We start from the raw sequence: 17,440 nt of genomic DNA on the forward strand, positions 1-17,440 counted from the left end.
GGGCCTCCGCGACGAGAGGCTCCAGCAGAAGCTCTTCGCCAAAGAAGAGCTCACCCTCCAGAGCGCCTTCAGCGAGGTGGTGGCGTTCGAGAGGACCTCCAGGACCTTCCCCAAGGCCCGGACAGAAGCCGCCCACCACGAGGAGCTGGACCACGACTGCCCAGAGGAGGAAGAAGCCCACCAGCTGCGCCGCCCAGCCGGGCCACCCAGCAGAGCCGCCCAACGCCCCCGAGCGGCCGAACGACCCCCAGCGACGGAGAGGGTCCCGGCCACCAAGTGCGCCAGCTGCGGCGACCCCCACGACAGGCGGGACTGCCGGTACCGGACCTGGGACTGCTGGAGCTGCGGAAAAAACGGGCCACATTGCGAGGGCTTGCCGAGCCAAGCCCAACCGCCGGAGGCCGACCACGCATCACGAGTCGGCGGAGTTCCACTCCACGGACTCCACGTCCCTGCAGGTACTGAACTTGCCCCTCTCCACCCCCGATAAAATCAAAATGGCGGTCCTCATCGAAGGGAACCCCTGCCAAATGGAAGTGGACTCTGGTTCCTCCATCTCCATTATAGCGGAGGAAACCCTGAGGAAGCTGTGTCCCCCCCAGCGGCTGCAACTAAGGCCGGCGAACTTCATACTCCGGGACTTTCAGAAGAATCCGGTGCTAATCGCGGGGTGGGCGCGGGTGCAAGTCGAGCGGGGGTCCTTCTACGGCCCGCTGGACATCCTGGTGGTAAAGCGCCAGCTTACCACCCTGCTAGGACTGGCGTGGTTCAAACCCTTGGGGATCCGGTTGGAAAGGTTGGGGCAAACCCTAACACCCAGGGGGTTCGGGGAGATATGCCAAGAGTTCCCTGACGTGTTCGATGGTTCTCTAGGGAGCTACAAAGGGCCGGCCATCTCCCTACCGCTAGACCCCACGGTCAGGCCGATTCGGCTCAAGGCGAGGAGGGTCCCGTTCGCTTTAAAGCCAAAAATAGAGGCCGAACTAGACCGCCTCACAGCCCAGGGAGTCCTGGAGCCCGTGGACTACGCCACCTGGGAGACCCCCATCGTAACCCCTATCAAGCCAAACGGGGAGGTGCGGATCTGTGCAGACTATAAATGCACGATAAACAAGGCACTGCAGGATAACCCCTACCCAGTGCCGGTGGTGAGCCACGTTCTGGCTGCCCTAGCGGGGTCCAAGATCTTCGGGAAGTTGGACCTGGCACAGGCCTACCAACAGCTCCCGGTAGATGCTAAGACGGCGGAAGCCCAAACTATAGTGACACACAGGGGGGCCTTCCGGGTGAGGAGGCTTCAATTCGGGGTTAGCGTCGCTCCTGGGATCTTCCAGAGTATAATGGACGCTCTCCTGAAAGGGATCCCCGGAGTCCAGCCGTTTTTTGATGACGTGCTAGTCGCTGCCCCGGACCCTGAAGAATTCGGCAACCGCCTAAGAGAGGTACTCCGCCGGTTCCAGGCAGCGGGGCTCAAAGTCAAGCGGGAGAAATGCCTGCTGGGGGTCCCACAGGTGGAGTTCCTGGGGTTCGCCGTAGACGCAGCGGGAATCCACCCAACGGAAGAAAAGACCCGAGCCATTGTGAAAGCGCCAGCCCCCACCTGCAAAGCGGAGCTACAAAGCTTCTTGGGGGTGCTTAACTTTTACCATTCATTTCTCCCCCACAAGGCGGCCCTAGCAGAGCCCCTGCACCGCCTGCTGGACAAAAAAGCCCCTTGGGTTTGGGGCAAACGCCAAGCAGCCGCGTTTCAGGCAGTCAAGGATGTTTTGGTGTCTAATGCGGTGCTCCACCATTTTGACGAGGGCCTCCCCGTCATCCTGGCTTGCGATGCGTCGCCATACAGGGTGGGAGCAGTCCTGGGGCACCAACTCCCCGACGGGAGGGAGGTACCGGTCGCATACTACTCCCGCACACTGACACCAGCTGAGCGCAACTACGCGCAAATAGACAAGGAGGCTCTGGCAATCGTGGCGGGGGTCCGCAAGTTCCATGAATACCTGTATGGGCGGAGGTTCACCATAGCTACGGACCACAAGCCCCTCTTAGGTCTGCTGGCCCCTGACCGTCAAACCCCCCAAATACTGTCGCAGCGCGTGTTGAGGTGGAACCAATTCCTCAACTCCTACACTTACACACTGGTACACAGGGCCGGCAAGGCTATGGGTCACGCGGATGCACTCAGCCGCTTGCCGCTTCCGGAAACGGGTCCAGACCCCGCCCCCGCACACCAGGTCATGCTAATGGAGAGCCTCCCGGAGCCGCCCCTACACGCAGCGGAGGTCGCCAAGGCCACCCAGAAACACAAGACACTAGCACGGGTGCTCGACTGGGTGGTGAGGGGCTGGCCGGAGGGGAACATGGGGGAAGAATTCAAGCCATATAAGACCAGGAGGGAGGAACTAGCAGCCCACAAGGGGTGCCTGTTATGGGGAAGTAGGGTGGTGATTCCGCCCCCGCTGCAAAAGCGTGTCCTAGAATCCTTACATGAGACCCATCCCGGCATAGTCCGAATGAAGGCCTTGGCCAGAAGCTACGTCTGGTGGCCGGGGATGGATGGGGAGATAGAGAGCTGGGTCCGACGGTGCCAAATGTGCCAAGAGTCGCGGCCCGAGCCTCCCAGCGCCCCCGCCACTAGGTGGGAGTCAACCCGGAAACCATGGTCGAGACTCCACCTCGATTTCGCGGGGCCATTCCAGGGGCAGATCTTCATGATAATAGTGGACGCCTACACCAAGTGGTTGGAGGTCATCCCCGTAGGGTCCACCTCATCCGCCGCCGCAATCCGAGCGCTGCGCAGGGTCTTATGCACACACGGTATCCCGGACACCATAGTCTCAGACAACGGGACCGCGTTCACGTCTGCAGACTTCCAGGCGTTCCTCCATAGATACCTGATTAGGCACATAAGATCTGCCCCCTTCCACCCAGCCACCAACGGCCAGGCGGAGTGGATGGTCCGCACCACGAAAGAAGCCCTGGGCCGAATTGTGCAGGGTGACTGGGACCACCGATTAGCGGCATTCCTTTTCGACAATAGGGTCACCCCCAACCCGGTCACAGGGGTGAGCCCGGCAGAGCTCCTAATGGGACGCAAGCTGACAACCCGACTGGACAGACTACACCCCGACCGGGCGTCAGACACCCGCGAGAGTCCCGAGGTTCGGGACGCAGTCAGGGGGTTCTTTGCGGGCGACCCAGTTTACGCCCGGAACTATGCAAGGGGGCCTGATTGGGTGGCGGGCCGAGTGCTACGAGTGACGGGGTCCCGCCACTATGATATATCAACCGAGGGGGGCCAGGTATTACGGCGGCACATAGACCAGTTGCGCCGCCGCACGCTACCGGAGGAGCCGGCGGACACAGAAGAGGCGTGGTCCGGGGAGGGGCCAACCGAGAGCCGACCTGAGGACGAGGCCCCAACGCCCATCACGCCGACGCAGGGAACACCAGAACGGTCCGAGCCCGAAAGACCCGCTGAGCCAGCCCCGCCGCCTCCGGCCACACCACAGGCCGCCGAAGCACCAAACGCGGAAGCAGCGTTTCCCCCACCGGACCTCCCTAGACGGTCCACCCAGGAGCGCCGACCTCCCGCGTATCTCAAGGACTATGTTCCTTAACTAGGGGGGGAGGGGTGTAGTGTATCAGTAACAACATGCGCCCCGCGCAGAGGCAACTGGGCTGTCCCAGAAGCCTCCAGCGCAGGGCGCGGAATCACCCGCCAATCAACAGTTGCGGCGGGTAGTTCAACAGGTCAGGATTGGCCTGACCGACCCAGTAGGCTGTACCGGGAATTGTATATAAGCGGGGCCCGGCCCGCGTGCTCTCTCTCTTGCAACGTGCTCCTAATAAACTATGTTGCCCTACTCTCGTCTCCGCTTCGAGTACGTTACAGTCAGTATTGTCTACTCAGACTGGCAGCGGAGTGTCAGTATTTTGCAGCCTCACCAGAAAGGCAGGCAAGTAGAAATCCCCCAGTCTCTTTCAGGCAGCTGCTCTACATGTATGGGGCAGCCACTGAAAGAGCCTGAATCCAATCTGTTGCAGAACATGCCTTAGACAAAGGAGGTACCGAGAATAACTCTTGCTTTGAAAAATGAAGCTGCCACATAAGAACATATAGGGTCCCTTGGTTTATACAGTGCCCTTGGTTTCCTTTCCAATTCACCTGAAGAAACTTTTGGCTTTCACGGCACCTGGCATTTTCTCTGACGACTTTGCACCTCCCCATCCAGCATAGTGTTGCCAATCAGGTGGGACCCAGAGTTCTCCTGGAATTACAACTGATTTCCAGACTACAGAGATCACAAGGAAATGGCAGCTTTGAAGAGCAGACTCTATGGGATCACATCCCAGCTAAGTCGTCTCACTTCCTCAAATTCCACCCTCCCCACACTCTGCTCCCACATCTCTAAGAATTTCCCAACATGCAGTTAGCAACTCTAATATATCTAATGGTGGCAAGCAGTCCCTGTGCCCTGGATAACAATTAGCATCTCTGTGTACAAGGGACAGTGGCTTTGGATGTTGAAGTGAAGAGATGAGAAATCATCATGACAAACCGAAGCCCGGCATGAAAAAATAGGTGGGAATAGGCTCTACCATGTGGAAACTGAATCCCCCTAATCTCAATGTGTTCTTGAAACACCGATCCTATCAAACTGTAGCTTTCGGGGAGGGATGGTAGCTCCGTGGTAGAGCATCTGCTTAGGAAGCAGAAGGTCCCAGGTTCAATCCCTGGCATCTCCAAAAAAGGGTCCAGGCAAAGAGGTGTGAAAAACCTCAGCTTGAGACCCTGGAGAGCTGCTGCCAGTCTAGCTAGAGGCTGTGGCTCAGTGGTAGAGCATCTGCTTGGGAAGCAGAAGGTCCCAGGTTCAATCCCTGGCATCTCCAAAAAAGGGTCCAGGCAAAGAGGTGTGAAAAACCTCAGCTTGAGACCCTGGAGAGCCGCTGCCAGTCTGAGTAGACAATACTGACTTTGATGGACCCAGGGTCTGATTCAGTAGAAGGCAGCTTCATATGTTCATATGTTCTAGGAAAGAAATATGAAAGTCAAATGATCTGCTTATTAAAAAAAAAAAACCCTGCTGTAAATAGTTCACATTTTCAAGTGCCTACTCAGAAGACCGAAGCAAACTTCAGGGGCATTATATATATCAGGAGCGGGGAACCTTTTTTCTGCCAAGGGCTATTTGGATATTTATAACATCATTCGTGGGTCATAGAGAATTATCAACTTAAAAAACAGTGCTCCGCCGAGGGAGAACGATCCACACTGACAAAATTAATGCAAATAATTGTTTTTCTATTTGAAGTCATGTGGGGAGAGCCTAATTCTGCGCGCGCGCACAGGTCACCGCCCTAGGCAAATGCCTAGGTTCAGGCATATTAGACCACATCCCCTAATATTAGCATATTGGGTCACACACTCATTAGCATATTAGGCCACACCATCTGGGATAATCATGTGCAAATTGGAACTGGTGGTAGCTAGCTCCCACCCCCCACCCCTACCACCTCTCCCTCCCTCTCTTCATGTGGAAACTGCAGCTGCTCCCAGCAGACATTTAAAGGCACCCACATACCCCAGCAGCAGTCCTTCACAATGCCCACCACTCAGGGGAGGAGGGGAGGAAAATAAAGCAAATAGACAGCAAATAGACAGGGAAGAAGGCTGAGAGAGGGAGGAGGGAGGGAGGGAGGGAGGGAGGAAGGAAGGAAGGAAGGAAGGAAGGAAGGAAGGAAGGAAGGAAGGAAGGAAGGAAGGAAGGAAGGAAGGAAGGAAGGAAGGGAGGGAGGGAGGGAGGGAGGGAGGGAGGGAGGGGGAGGGAGGGAAAGAAAGAAATGGGAGAAGAAAGGAAAATGAAATGGAGGGAAGAAAGGGTAATAAAGGGAAATAAAGAAATGGGGGGAATTAAAAGAAACGAAGAAATGGGGGGAAGAAATAGAAATAAAGAAATGAGGGGAAAACTTACCTGAACTGTGACAGTGACTTTTCCAGGCCCTGCAGCAATCCTGGCCAGCCAGCTAGGCCCCAGGGAGGCCACAGCGTGGTTGGGCCCCGTAATCCCTGCCAGCCAGCCGGCTGGGCCCTGGGGAGGCTGCTGCACAGTGCAGCTGGGCCACACAATCCTCACCGGCCAGCCGGGCCCCAGGGAGGCCACCATGTGGCTTGGCTCGGCCTAGTAATCCCTGAGGGCCAAATCAAGTGATAAACGGCCCTCGGGCCTGATGTTCCCCACCCCTGATATATATATATACCGGCACTCGGGAGCTACAGCTCATTGAGGGAACCATGAATGCCAACATGTACTGTGACATACTGAAGCAGAGCATGATCCCCTCCCTTTGGAGTCTGGGCCACAGGGCAGTATTCCAACATGATAACGACCCCAAACACTCCTCCAAAATGACCACTGCCTTGCAAAAAAAGCTGAGGGTAAAGGTGATGGACTGGCCAAGCATGTCTCCAGACCTAAACCCTATTGAGCATCTGTGGGGCATCCTGAAACAGAAGGTGGAGGTGCACAAGATCTCTAACATCCACCAGCTAGGTGACGTCATCATAGAAAAGTGGAAGAAGACTCCAATGGCAACCTGTGAAGCTCTAATGAGCTCTATGCCCAAGACGGTTAAGGCAGTGCTGAAAAATAATGGTGGCCACACAAAATATTGACACTTTGGGTCCCATTTGGACATTATCACTTAGGGGTGTACTCACTTTTGTTGCCAGCAGTTTAGACATTAATGGCTGTGTGTTGTGTAATTTTGTGGGGACAGAACATTTACACTGTTATACAAGCTGTAGACTCACTATTTTACATTGTAGCCAAGTGTCATTTCTTCAGTGTTGTCACATGAAAAGATATATTTAAATATTTACAAAATGTGAGGGGGGTGTACTCACTTCTGCTATATACAGTATGTATATAGAGATAGACAGACAGACAGACAGACAGACGATGATAAATAGATAGATAGACAGACAGACAGACGATGATAGATAGATAGATAGATAGATAGATAGATAGATAGATAGATAGATAGATAGATAGACAGACAGACAGACAGACAGACAGACAGACAGACAGACAGACACACACACACACACACACACACACTCCTGTATTAGGTCATGGTTAATTAAGCTTGAAATACTCTCCTCCCTGCCCCCCAAAAAACTTTAAAAGTGGTTTATCAATGGATTGACTTTCTGTAGGATGAATGGTGTCAAGACGTTAATTTTTACCTGCAAAGTCATATCTGACAGACCCCATCCAGCGTTTCTCTTCACTGTCTTTTAAAACATCTCCATAAAATCCATATCCCAAAAGTGACACAAAGTACTTCAGAAATATCTTATTGCAGTGTACTGAAGAGACATCCAGAGGTTGACTGTCCCCTGGTCAATGAGAGACATTTCAGAAGTTTTAACCTGGTTTAATCTTTAAGAATGGTGATCCAGTACACATTCTGGAAGTAGTACGTTAAATACATAATTATGGAATTGTGCAGGCACCTTTCAATACTGTGAAGCTGTCTTAGTGCTTCTAGCTCAATAAAGTGAAGGCCCTTAGTGCTTCTAGCTCAATATTGTCCAATCTAGCTGGTAGTATTTTCTCCGCTCTTAAGCACAGAATAATCTTTCCCAATGTCAGCAACCTAAGTTCACTAGAGTGGCCAGGAATTTAAATTTGGTACTTTCTCATCTGTATATCTAAGAGCAAAATGTGCCCCCCCATCTATGGAGATCTAAACTTGCAGGTCGGGGCCACACAGAAAGAAAACAGGTTTGCAGAAAAATCTGAAAATTAAAAAAAACACACACACACTGGAGGTTAAATAAATAAAATAAAAGGTAAGGCACTTTCCTCTTCCTCCTCTATCACGCTGTGCTGATGACAATGTGGATGGGAAGAAGTCTCAGCAGTGGCATCACCAGGAGTCATGCAGTCCTCACAAGCTTCGTTGTCATGAGGAGGCAAGGAAGCCTTGGCAGCCCCTATGGTGGAGGTTGGGAACCACATGGATCTTGCGGGCATCATTGGTGACAGTGTGGAAGGAAAAAAGCCTAGGAAGTTGGGAGCTATGCAGATCTCAAGGTTCAATGCCTGTGCCATGGAGGAGGGGAGAAGCCTCAGAGGTCAGAAGCAATGCAGCTCTCAATCTCCGATGCCAGTGTTGGAGGAAAGAGAGGCCACAGGGGTTGGGAGCCACATAGCTCTTAGACTCCAATGCTAGTGTTGAGGGGGGAAGAAACCTTGGGAGGTCAGGAGACTTGTGGCTATGGTTCCCAGGTCCTACCTGGCTCGGGCCAGGGGAATCGTCTTGCACGTGCAAAGCATGCAGGGTGAGATGACATCACCCGGAAGTGATGCTACTATGCCGGGCACATTGCCAGGGGAACACTATCACTTAACATAAAGTTTTTTTTCCTAAGTGATAGATCATCCCCCCAGCAACATGCATAGTGCAATAGCGTCACTTCTGAGTGACATAATTCCACCGGGCAAGTTATGGAATGCTGGTGATCTTCGGGGGTGGGGCTCCCCCCAGTGGGCAGCTCTGTGGTGGCAGGTTAGGGCCTTTTAAATCAGGGGGCCTATAGTGGTAGGGGTGGAATAAAGGTTGGGGGAAAATCCCCACCATGAGTAGAAGAAGATGATGATGATATTGGATTTCTATCCCGCCCTCCACTTGGAAGAGTCTCAGAGCGGCTCACAATCTCCTTTACCTTCCTCCCCCACAACAGACACCCTGTGAGGTGGGTGGGGCTGGAGAGGGCTCTCACAGCAGCTGCCCTTTCAAGGACAGAGTCTCAGAGCGGCTCACAATCTCCTTTACCTTCCTCCCCCACAACAGACACCCTGTGAGGTAGATGAAGATATTGGATTTATATCCCACCCTCCACTCCGAAGAGTCTCAGAGCGGCTCACAATCTCCTTTACCTTCCTTCCCCACAACAGACACCCTGTGAGGTGGGTGGGACTGGAGAGGGCTCTCACAGCAGCTGCTCCTTCAAGGACAACCTCTGCCAGAGCTATGGGTGACCCAAGACCATGCCAGCAGGTGCAAGTGGAGGAGTGGGGAATCAAACCCGGTTCTCCCAGATAAGAGTCCGCACACTTAACCGCTACACCAAACTGGTGTAGAGGGAGATCAATCCATTGTTACAGTATCACAAGTTCCCAAGTATCACAAGTCCTCACTTTTAAATTCTAATAGTGAAGTGCAGCCCTATCTGAGGATACTTAAATCCAGAGGCTGAGGAAAATCTGAAATCTAAAAAAAAAAAAAAAAATACACCAGAGGGGTTTTTTTTTAAAAAAAACCCAAACTATAAAAGGACTGCCTGAAGATTTAACAAACAGATGCTAGGCAACCACAATAGTTGGCCAGAATTTTAGGCTTGGTTTCTGTCAGTAAAAGCAAGGAGGAGGAGGGAGGCGGGTCTTTTCCAGGGATGTTTTGGACTTTGAAAGAGGATTCAATGGGGCCAGGCTTGGCAGCAACCAATGGACAACCATCTGAACTGTTGGACTCACCCAGGGCTGGCTGCTTGCTACTATTCTAAAGCAGTCTCCCCCACAAGAGCAGTAGGACACAGTGTTTGGAGTTTTGGACTGGAATCTTAAATCCCCATTGTGCTGTGGAGGATATGGCAGACAAACACCTTGCCAGCAAGGTACGTTAAGCTTGCAGTGTGAAATCAATGGAATTAAGAGTGGTAAACTTCTGCAGAAGGTTGCAGTATAGAGTTGACATTTGCCCACTGCCAACAAAAGAACTCCCCAGTGTCATTCTCCCGTATCCCGCTGGCTCTCAATGGGCCAGTGGGGGAAAACAGGTGAGCAAAACAGCAATCTTCCACCGCTAGGGTTGCCAAGTTCAATTCAAGAAATATCTGGGGACTTTGGGGGTAGAGCCAGGAGACTTTGGGGGTGGAGCCAGGAGACATTAGGGGTGGAGCCAAGATCAAAGCTGTGACAAGCATCATTGAACTCCAAAGGGAGTTCTGGCCATCCCATTTCAAGGAACGGCACACCTTTTCAATTCCTTCCTTCCATAGGAAATAATGAAGGATAGGGGCACCTTCTTTTGGGGCTCATAGAATTGGACCCCCTGGTCCAATCTTTTTGAAACTTGGTTGGTATTTTGGGGAGAGGCACTAGATGCTATACTGAAAATTTGGTGCCTCTACCCCAAAAAACAGCCCCCTCAGAGCCCCAGATCAATTCTCAATGGTTTTCTATGGGAATAAATCTCCACAGGGAATAACAGAGTTCCCAGCAGACATTTCCCTCCCCTCCCCCCACTTTCTGACGACCCTGAAGCGGGGGGAGGGCCTCCAAACCGGGGGGATCCCCTGCCCCCCACCTGGAAATTGGCAACCCTATCCACTGCTGCAATGTCAATTTTAGCTATGTAGTTGGAAGAGGCATCACCACAAGACGGGTTTTGACAGAACTGAGTTTGGGTAAATTGTAGAGTGTCCAGCAACCTGGTGATGTCACTGCTGTTTATTTGGTCAGAAGCGATGTTGTAAGAACATAAGAGAAGCCATGTTGGATCAGGCCAACGGCCCATCAAGTCCAACACTCTGTGTCACACAGTGGCAAAAAATTTTATATACACACACACACTGTGGCTAATAGCCACTGATGGACCTGTGCTCCATATTTTTATCTAAACCCTTCTTGAAGGTGGCTATACTTGTGGCCGCCACCACCTCCTGTGGCAGTGAATTCCACATGTTAATCACCCTTTGGGTGAAGAAGTACTTCCTTTTATCCGTTTTAACCTGTCTGCTCAGCAATTTCATCGAAATTGTGGTGGAATATCAACATTAGGGAAAATCCCGCTCCCACTAATCTCCCATTTGCAGAGTTAAGATACTCACCCACAATTATATGTAATGCTGATGTTACTGGATCATTGATACCAACCGTTGCATAGCATATGCAGTCTGTTGAACCTAGGGAAGAAGCAGATACTAGAATATTTGGACAGCATTCTATCAACACGCAGAAAAGAGACATTTCTTTACAGATGTGTGACAGCCCACTTTGGCGCTCTCTTCTCTCCTTAACCACTGATTATCTAAGGTCATGAAAATCTTTGACTGCGTGGACAAGTGACGCTTTCTGTTTGCTTTGCAGGCAGAGGGCAGGGGTCCCTAAAATGAGGCTTAGCTCATGTTCTGGAGACATCCGGAGCTATGAAATCTGCACGTTCAGTAGTACGGTGGCCTTTCCACACTGGCCATGTCCACATTTGCCTGGGCCAGCTGAGTCATGGAGGTACCAGGGGACCAGGAATGGTGAAAGTCTAGGGTCGCCAGGTTCCCTCTTGCCACTGGCAGAGGATGGGGGTCCCTACATTAATTCTGGAAAGGGCATGTAGTGTTGGGGATGCGGTCCTTGGCAAGCAGAGCCCAGGCTGAAAGCTTCCTCTCTCCTCAGTTCAAAAAGCAGAAACGCAGCCTCCCCCATTTATGCAGCGTGACAAGGCAAAGTGCTGGTGTTTGCTTTCCCTTCGTCCACAGAGGGGTCAATGCAATTTTCTAGAAGAGTGTAGAGGGAGATCAATCCATTGTTACAGTGGCAATCGTTTTGTCAAGCTGGGGACTGTTTGCCAAGTGCGGAATCAAAGAAATGAGCTTAGTGTGTGTTTAAGCAAATGGTTTGATTTGCTCAAGCAGGCTGATGGGATGAATGCCGTTCAACTAGACTTCTAGCAGTTTGGACTGTTTCGTATACAGAAGGTTTCTCTGTGTGCTGGCAAATCCCCTGCAAGTTCATTAATGTCAAGTCAAGTCAAGTGGTTCTTTCTGGCTCCAACGGGACATGCCAGGGCAGCAGCCTGACAAAAGAAAGCCCGGCTTTGATTTGATGGCATGGATGTTTTATCACCATCTCACAAAGTTAGAATTCATAATCTGACTGTCCCACAGAAGTGATTTTTTAGGGAAGCAGACGGAGGGGAGGATGCCTCCATTTGGAGAGAACCCGATCATGTATAAAACTTACATAAAACCTCTGGAACCAGCCTTAAAAGTCAGTCCTGAAATGTGGGACAGGGCTCTAAATCTAACATGTAAGCTACTGAAGTTCATGTTTTTGCACCTTATTTACCATGTATGAGGACTAGATAAGGCTACTCATGTGTGAGGCAAAGGCAGTCTAGATAAGGCTACTCATGTGTGAGGCAAAGGCAATCTACATGTAGACAAAAGGACTCTTCTCAACAATTTCAGGAAAGACGTTCCAGGAAATTTTCAGGGTGGAAGATATGAGATCCCTGTTGAAGCTTGTGAAGAAACACATTTTTTTTTTCGTTTGGAGATTTGAAATGAGTAACCTTTGCTCTGAGTTTTAAAGCCCCCCCCCCCTTCTTGGCAGAGAACAAGCAAGGAGGGGGAAGTCAGTTCAATTGCTTTCCAGCCGTATCTCAGCCCACGTTCATACAACTGCTAATAGATCTAGAAGGAGTGATAATGGGTGGGTCATACTGTCCCCCTTCTCCAAGCAGGGAATAGAGGTTGGGAGAACTTTAGACTAGAAACGCTCCAGGAATAATCTCCAGGTAGGACATTTCTGGAGATGTCAGGAAAAGACTCCTTGACCTGGCCTGACTGGCTCATTGGGAGGGGAAAGAGAGATGATAACTCCTTGCAGCAAGGAGGAGGTCTCTTTCTTTGGGTGTAGAATCCAGAAGAAGAGACAAAACTCTCAACTGAGGAGGTAGCCATTGAACATGTGCTGGCCTGAAACAGCTGGGAAAAGCTTTGAGGTGACAGAATCTGCAGAGATCTGTAACTTCCTAAGCTAAGGCACGTGTTCTATTTTAACATCTGACAGGGCATGTATGGAGAGAGGAACAGAAGAATTGTGTTTTACTCATTTCTTTTGCATCCCTTGCTCCGTCTGATGCTGTACTAACATAATAATAATAATAATAATAATAATAATAATAATAATAATAATAATAAATTTATTCTTATATCCCGCCCTCCCCCACCGAAGCGGGCTCAGGGCGGCTCACATGACATGGTTTACACCATGATTACACTAAAATCCATCAATACATTAAAACAGTTAAAATAATTAGATACAATTCAGATTAAGTTAGTTAACAATTAAAATTTATCAAATATAAAATTAAATTAAAGTGCCACAGTTCAGGATATGTATAGGATGGCTAGGTGTCATCTCCGGGTGCCATCTTAAATGCGAGTTGACAGAGGGTGGTTTTACAAGCCCTGCGAAATTGATTTAAGTCTCGCAGGGCTCGCACCTCCTCTGGTAGTTGGTTCCACCATTCGGGGGCCATTGTGGATTCCTGCTGTTCTTGTTGTTCCTGCTGGGTTCCTGCTGTTCCACCATTTGGGGGCCAAAATATGCTTATGAACATTTTCTTTTTCATGAATACTTAATAACTTTGAATGCTGGTAGTGGTTCTCCGTACCACATAGACCTTCACTGTCCTGGACACACTATTTTAAAAGGAGTGCCAGGGGAAAGGCAAGTGGTTGACAAGTGGCTATTCCTCCAGGGGCACACAACTGTTTCCACGGGGACCAGATGCTGGACAGTGGGAGATACAAAGGCAAAGCCTCAGAACTGGGAAGGGAAGCTGGAAGTCTCCTCCCAGAGGGCAATTTCATACAAAGGTCAGATGGTGGTAGTGGGTTACTGGAGAGAGAGAAAAGCCTCTTCGGGTGTTGCAAAAACCTTGGGGGGCAGGGTGGAACAGAGTTTGCAGGTTGGAGCAGACCCACTCTACCACAAAGCTAAAATGCATCTCTGTTGCATGGGCTTGTGAATATTCTGATGAACATATATGTGCACGTTCTACACTGGCAAGATATGAATCCTTTCTTTCTGTGAGAATCTCACAAAGCAGTCCGCGGCTCTTAAAACTGAATGAGAAACGTGCTCACTCCGTGCCTGTTATACTAGGAAATGTGCCTCGTTTCTTAGGCATCGATCAGAAATCTTTGTTTACCATCAAGGTGGTCTGACAACAGGGAAACTTGGAAAATGCACATCAAAGGTGCAGGCACACTGTGAATAAAACGACAATGTTAGCTCTGCACAAAAGACAAAATGGATAGCTTTGACACTCAAACAAAGACTGATCCTATGCTCAGCTGAGGTAACAGTGTATGTATTGTAGCGGACAGTAGGGGTTTTAGTCTAGCAGATGTCAGCATCCTGGTCTCTAAAGGAAGAGTGACGCAGGACTGTTTTGTTGTATTTGGCTGTGTGACTACAACCCTCTAGGCATGGCATTATATGTGTTGAAATCACCACAGGTAGAGAGGGCAGCCAAAAAAACCCCATATGTGTGATTGTCAGTTCGTGAGCATGGAGTCTGTGTGCACAGGAAGTGTATGCATGTAGTCCTTCTCCCCAGCGCATGATTAGAAACGTCAATATTTTTCAACGTTCTTGATCACAGGGAAGGAACCTATGTGCTCGCGCGCAAGGGGGATGAAGGAAGAGCACTGGTTCAGAATCCATGAAACTATTTGAAGGGTTTCTCTTGAGAGCCAGTTTGGCGTAGTGGTCAAGAGCGGTGGACTCTAATCTGGAGAACTGGGTTTGATTCCCCACTCCTCCACATTCAGTCAGCTGTGTGACCCTGGATCAGTCACAGTTTTCTCAGAGCTGTTCTCTCAAGAGCACTTGTCTCAGAGCTCTCTCAGCCCCACCTACCTCACAGGGTGTCTGTTGTGGGGAGAGGAAGGATAGGAGATTGTGAGCCACTCTGAGACTCCAAGTGAAGGGCAGCGTATAAATTCAACTCCTCCCCCTTTGCCCCCTTTTCTGTCTTTGTACAGCCACAATAAGAATTTTAGCTCATAGATTCCAGTGGTTCTATGAGACGTTTCACTCTGCATATCCACTTGTGAGTAAGTCACATTGAATATAGTGAGACAAACTTCTGTGTAAACATGCATAAGATGGCACTGTTAAGTTTCCGCCCTAACAATGTTTGAAGTTGCAACCTTCTAAGTTAATGGATGTCAACAAGGATTTCAGGTTTTCACGGCTGGTAACATCATTAGGGTTTGTAGAATCTTTCAGGATCAAGTGCCGTGTTCTACTGGAGAAAATTTTCCTTCCAGACGTTTCGTTCTCAGCTGCGGAGAACATCCTCAGTGGCGTTGCAGCCGGAGCAGGCGCTCAGACCTTCTTGGCTGCTGTGCATTGAGTGAAGGTCTGAGCACCTGCTCTGGCTGCAACGCCACTGAGGATGTTCTCCGCAGCTGAGAACGAAACGTCTGGAAGGAAAACTTTCTCCAGTAGAACACGGCACTTGATCCCGAAAGATTCTACAAACCCTAATGATGTCAACAAGCTTAGAGGGGTATATTGGGATGGCACTGTAAATTATTAGACTGATGCTTCTTCCTCCCTAAAATGTGCATCTGGGCCCAAAAGAATGTCAGTACATTATGAAATGAGAATGTATGGTGAATGTTTATACTTGTTGCAATTCTTACCCGCGGGGATTATGCCAATCCTTGTTTTGCAAGGGACTAATGGTGCTGTGGGATCATTCTGATCTATGCCAGAATCCTTCTGTGTTCTTCCAATCAGACCATGCATCACTTCACTGAACATTCCGTCCCCACCAACACAAACAATACTGTCAGGAAACACACAAATGAAAACGCATGCAGACAAGTCAATCCATGAATATGTCAGGTGCCCCAACGTAAGAGACATGTGCAGATATTGGTAACCGAGTGATTAATACAAAACAATTTCTGATATTAAAACTTCAGATTTTTTTTTTTTTAAAAACCTCTCGTTTATCTCGTTCTTATGTGAATGGCTGTACAAATATAAGCGGAAACAAAATCATAAGCACGAGACAGACATTGACATAGGAAGTACACAGTTGAAAGAAGCTCGTCGTCTAATTGTGAAGGATTTCACTCAACTGGATGTCTACCATTTAAAGCCACCATAAACCATTACCTTCCAATTTAGCTGTCAATCTGGAGAGACAGCTTCTAAGTCAATGGACGTGGACAGAGCAGTGAACAGTCATCTGAAATGGGCGGAGGCCCTTCTGAGATGTTCTCCCAGCCACTCACCTGGTAGTTACACATCTGTGACTGACTTCCATGTGACCGGGAGAACATTTGAATGACTTAGCTACATAGGGTAGTGGCTGACAGCACAAGCACAGAGCTGTCACAAGGTTTCCAAGGTGAAAGCTGAATCTGGAGTTAAGACATATGTCACTGGCCTTGTCTGTATGGTTGACTCACTTAAATGCTCTCCCATCCACAGAAGAACTGTGAATGGAAAAACAGCTACCATGTGTCTCTGGGTAATTATTTAAAGGCCCCCAAATATTGGCGTTTTCACACATTCACAGATTATGCAGTCAGAATAGCAATTACCACATAGCTAATATCTTGTATGAATTTGGTCTTTCACAGAGCTACTTCACAACTACTTGAAGACCGACTGAGAAACTCACGGGGCTTTTTTGGAGCAGGAATGCACAGGAACACAGTTCCGGCTGGCTTGGCATCAGGGGGTGTGGCCTAATATGCAAATTAATTCCCGCTGAGCTTTTTCTACAAAAAAGTCCTGTGTGAAACAATGGTGGTGTCGGGGTGTGTGGCCTAATATGCAAATAGGTTCCTGCTGAGCTTTTTCTACAAAAAAGTCCTGAAAACACATGTATGTAGAGCACCACAAGAGAGTTAAAACGTTTGAAAACTCAGCCTACATGGACTGGCCCTATTATCTGAAAGTCTCTGCACCAGAATCGATATTACCAGGAACGTGCAATAAAGATTCTTCACATGGTAGAAGTATCAATAGTTTCTCATAGGTGAACAATCACAAAAATGATATAAGTAATAGAAATACGTATCGTACGGGCACAGTATCCCACAGAACGAAAGTCTACTTCACTGTATGATTCCAGGAATTTTTTTGTCGTTGAAAAGTCGTAAAAGAGCCAGCATTCAAATAATGAACAGGAGTCTATACGCAGTGATCAGCTCAAAAGGCTAATTTTCCTTCACGTGATCACCAGCTTGAAGATTCACGTTTCACTGGATAGAACTTTCTCCATAAGCCGAATAAATATATACTATAGAAAATCTCTTACACACGCCATGCTTATGGATTGGTGCATGCAGGCCTATCTGAGTCCATGCCCCAGGATGGAATTCCCTCTAGCCTCAGGCTTCCCTCCTTTCCCTGGCAGGCTTCTCCTAGTGAGTTCCAATACAGCTCGGACCAGGTAGAGGTTCCCAATTTGGACCTTTCTGGGGACAATATGCAGGCTAATCTCCATTAGCATTTCAAGCAATGTGGAGGGGCCTGGTGTGCTCCAGTGTGGTGGCTGCCGATGCTCCTGAAGTGAGCAAATGAGGAAACTCCTGGCTTGAAGGCTGAAAACCCCA

The 17,440-nt window shown here is 49.5% G+C and overlaps 1 protein-coding gene across 1 annotated transcript in view; it reads right to left on the reverse strand.

Annotated features, from left to right (window-relative positions):
* The window catches only part of CERK (ceramide kinase), an 80,829-nt gene that overhangs the window by 19,764 nt on the left and 43,625 nt on the right, over window positions 1-17,440 (reverse strand). The window contains exons 6-8 of the mRNA XM_060244772.1: window positions 15,509-15,654; window positions 10,898-10,972; window positions 7,247-7,399 (exon numbers count right to left, since the gene is read on the reverse strand). Coding sequence (XP_060100755.1) covers window positions 7,247-7,399; window positions 10,898-10,972; window positions 15,509-15,654 — 374 coding nt within the window. The remainder of the gene's footprint in view (window positions 1-7,246; window positions 7,400-10,897; window positions 10,973-15,508; window positions 15,655-17,440) is intronic.

The sequence above is a fragment of the Heteronotia binoei genome, chromosome 8, assembly GCF_032191835.1.
Source record: "Heteronotia binoei isolate CCM8104 ecotype False Entrance Well chromosome 8, APGP_CSIRO_Hbin_v1, whole genome shotgun sequence".
In the NCBI taxonomy this organism is placed as follows: domain Eukaryota; kingdom Metazoa; phylum Chordata; class Lepidosauria; order Squamata; family Gekkonidae; genus Heteronotia; species Heteronotia binoei.